We start from the raw sequence: 3,237 nt of genomic DNA, 5'->3' as shown, positions 1-3,237 counted from the left end.
GCCTCCAGGATATTAATTCAACGTTTCTCCATCTGATGGTGGCTCCTATAGGGGCCAGCATGGCTCCCACACGGAGAACAACCAGGTGTGAAACTGCTGTGTTCTTAATGCCTCCCAGTACAGATCTGATCCAGGGTCAGATTGACTGATTTCCTGGCTTTGTTTTGAGAAGCCAATTAACCCGATACCAAGCAGCCCAAGCCACAGAATTTAGTAAAATACATGCTCTATTTTTGTGATATGGCGAAATGATCATACATTTGGGCATTGTTTGGGGAATTATTGATCGTACATCGTACAGACGAGGGTCAAATTATCGTACAGATACGATAATTATCATACGTCTGGCAACACTGGATTCATTTTTGTGATATGGCGAACTTATCGTACATTTGGGCATTATTCTGGGAACCATTGATCGTACATCGTACTACAGAGGGTCACGTTATCGTACGATAACCATCGTACCCCCGGCACCACCATGGGCCTGATGGGCCAACAACAACCCCCGGAGGACGTTAAAGAGCGCGTGGTGATCAACGTGGGCGGCATCAAGCACCAGACGTACCGCGGCACGCTGCGCACGCTGCCCGGCACGCGGCTCTCCTGGCTGGCGGAGGCCGATGCCCGCGAGCACTTCGACTGGGACGCCGAGGCCAAGGAGTTCTTCTTCGACCGCCACCCGGGCGTCTTCGCCCACATCCTCAACTACTACCGCACGGGGAAGCTGCACTGCCCCGCCGACGTGTGTGGACCGCTGTACGAGGAGGAGCTGGCCTTCTGGGGCATCGACGAGACGGACGTAGAACCCTGCTGCTGGATGACCTACCGACAGCACCGAGAAGCTGAGGAGGCTCTGGACAGGTAGGATATTATACCTCCTACTGTAGGTTATACCTCCTACCCTCTGGACAGGTGGGATATTATACCTCCTACCTCCTACCCTCTGGACAGGTAGGATATTATACCTCCTACTGGACAGGTAGGCTATTATACCTCCTACTGGACAGGTAGGATATTATACCTCCTACTGTAGGTACCTCCTACCCTCTGGACAGGTGGGATATTATACCTCCTACCTCCTACCCTCTGGACAGGTAGGATATTATACCTCCTACTGGACAGGTAGGATATTATACCTCCTACTGGATGACCTACCGACAGCACCGAGAGGCAGAGGAGGCTCTGGACAGGTAGGATATTATACCTCCTACTGGACAGGTAGGATATTATACTTCCTACTGTAGGTTAGACCTCCTACCACCTACCCTCTGGACAGGTAGACTATACCTCCTACTGGATGACCTACCAACAGCACAGAGAAGCTGAGGAAGCCCTGGACAGGTAGGATAATATACCTCCTACTGTAGGTTAGACCTCCTACCACCTACCCTCTGGACAGGTAGACTATACCTCCTACTGGATGACCTACCAACAGCACAGAGAAGCTGAGGAAGCCCTGGACAGGTAGGATAATATACCTCCTACTGTAGGTTAGACCTCCTACCACCTACCCTCTGGACAGGTAGACTATACCTCCTACTGGATGACCTACCAACAGCACAGAGAAGCTGAGGAAGCCCTGGACAGGTAGGATAATATACCTCCTACTGGACAGGTAGGATAATATACCTCCTACTGGACAGGTAGGATAATATACCTCCTACTGGACAGGTAGGTTAATATACCTTCTACTGGATGACCTACCACCAGCACCGAGAAGCTGAGGAGGCCCTGGACAGGTAGGTTACTTATTATACATCCTACTGGACAGGTAGGCTAATATACCTCCTACTGGATGACCTACCGACATCACCGAGAAGCTGAGGAGGCCCTGGACAGGTAGGTTATTATACATCCTACTGGACAGGTAGGATAATATACCTCCTACTGGATGACCTACAGGCAGCACCGCCAGGCCGAGAAATCAGAGGCGGAGGTTGTGGTTTGGCAGCCAAGGAGTGTGTGTGCAAAGACGGATGGACGGACGGTGGAGCTTTTCATAGTAACTTGACAGTCGCATTAAGTTTGCTGAGCCTTGCACTCCCAATTTGTTGGCTCCAAATCAAAAGAAAGGGGTCTCTTTCTTTGGTGCTGGTTGTGCTTCTAATTTGTGCAGTTGAAATCATATAGCCTATATATGTATATATTGATATGGTTATGAATTAGCAGATTTAGCAGCAGTACAAAGTAGTGCCCTACAGAGGGCGGTGTAGAGCAGCAGTACTTGCTTGTAGAACACTATCTAAAAACGATACCAGAGTAAATTATGAAATTTACGGCACAATTCAGCTCAAATACAGCACTTAAGAATGACACCATTCTTCTTCATGTTTTCATCATATAACAGCTTCGGCGGCGGCGGGCTGTTGGACCTGACGGGCGACGCGGCCGTGGAGGCGGCGGCCGACGCGGCTCACGAGGCGGGGGCGGGGGGGGACCCCAACGCCACGGAGACGGGCGACGACGTGGACGAGCTGACCCGCACGCTGCCCAAACACGACGGGCCCGATGCCCGCCGCTACGGATCCCACTGGAGCCGCTGGCAGAAACGCATGTGGGCGCTGTTCGAGGACCCCTACTCCTCCAAGTATGCACGGGTGAGTAGAGTACTGAGTGCAGGGGGACCCCCCATGCACACTATAGACTACGCTTTATGTGGTCTTTATCCTGTTATCCTCCAAGTATGCACGGGTGAGTACTGAATGCCAAGGGGGACCCCCCATGCACACTATAGCCATGGTTCCCCAATTAGTTTTCCGCAAGGGCCGAATTATGTCTAGGGTACCAAGCCGAGGGCCACAACATTGCAGGGGGCGACGGTGGCGTTCCCACTACTCCAGTTCAGATATCGTCGTTGTCGGGTGAAAATCTTTTATGTCCAAAACCATTCGTTTTGCATTTATCATTTATAAAAAATATTTAAACTAGTGAAAACAGCTGATCCACAAGCACACAACGCCTCGCGGGTGCGAGGCGTTGTGTGCTTGTAGATCTGCTGTTTTCACTACTTTTGTGCGACGGCCTTGTACGATGAAGCAGGACTTTACTTTGCGAAAGAACATGCTCATTTGGAAATACGAGTTTCCACCCGACAACGACGATAAACTAGTGTTGTTGCTGCTCTTATACCACCATTATTACTGGGGTTGGTGGGGGCTAGACAGTAGCCCCTCGCGGGCCGCAAATGGCCCGCGGGCCGCCTATTGGGGAACCCTGGCCTAAGCTTTCTGTGGT

The 3,237-nt window shown here is 51.3% G+C and overlaps 1 protein-coding gene across 1 annotated transcript in view; it reads left to right on the top strand.

Annotated features, from left to right (window-relative positions):
* Positions 1-481: 481 nt before the first annotated feature.
* Positions 482-3,237, top strand: part of kcnc1b (potassium voltage-gated channel, Shaw-related subfamily, member 1b) — a gene marked incomplete at both ends in the record, with an annotated part of 44,033 nt that continues 41,277 nt past the window's right edge. Inside the window, 2 exons of the mRNA XM_080736233.1 lie at positions 482-864; positions 2,351-2,600. Coding sequence (XP_080592359.1) covers positions 482-864; positions 2,351-2,600 — 633 coding nt within the window. The remainder of the gene's footprint in view (positions 865-2,350; positions 2,601-3,237) is intronic.

This window comes from Nannobrachium achirus (genome assembly GCF_963921795.1).
Source record: "Nannobrachium achirus genome assembly, chromosome: 11".
NCBI lineage: Eukaryota > Metazoa > Chordata > Actinopteri > Myctophiformes > Myctophidae > Nannobrachium > Nannobrachium achirus.
This window is presented reverse-complemented; position numbering and strand designations above follow the sequence as displayed.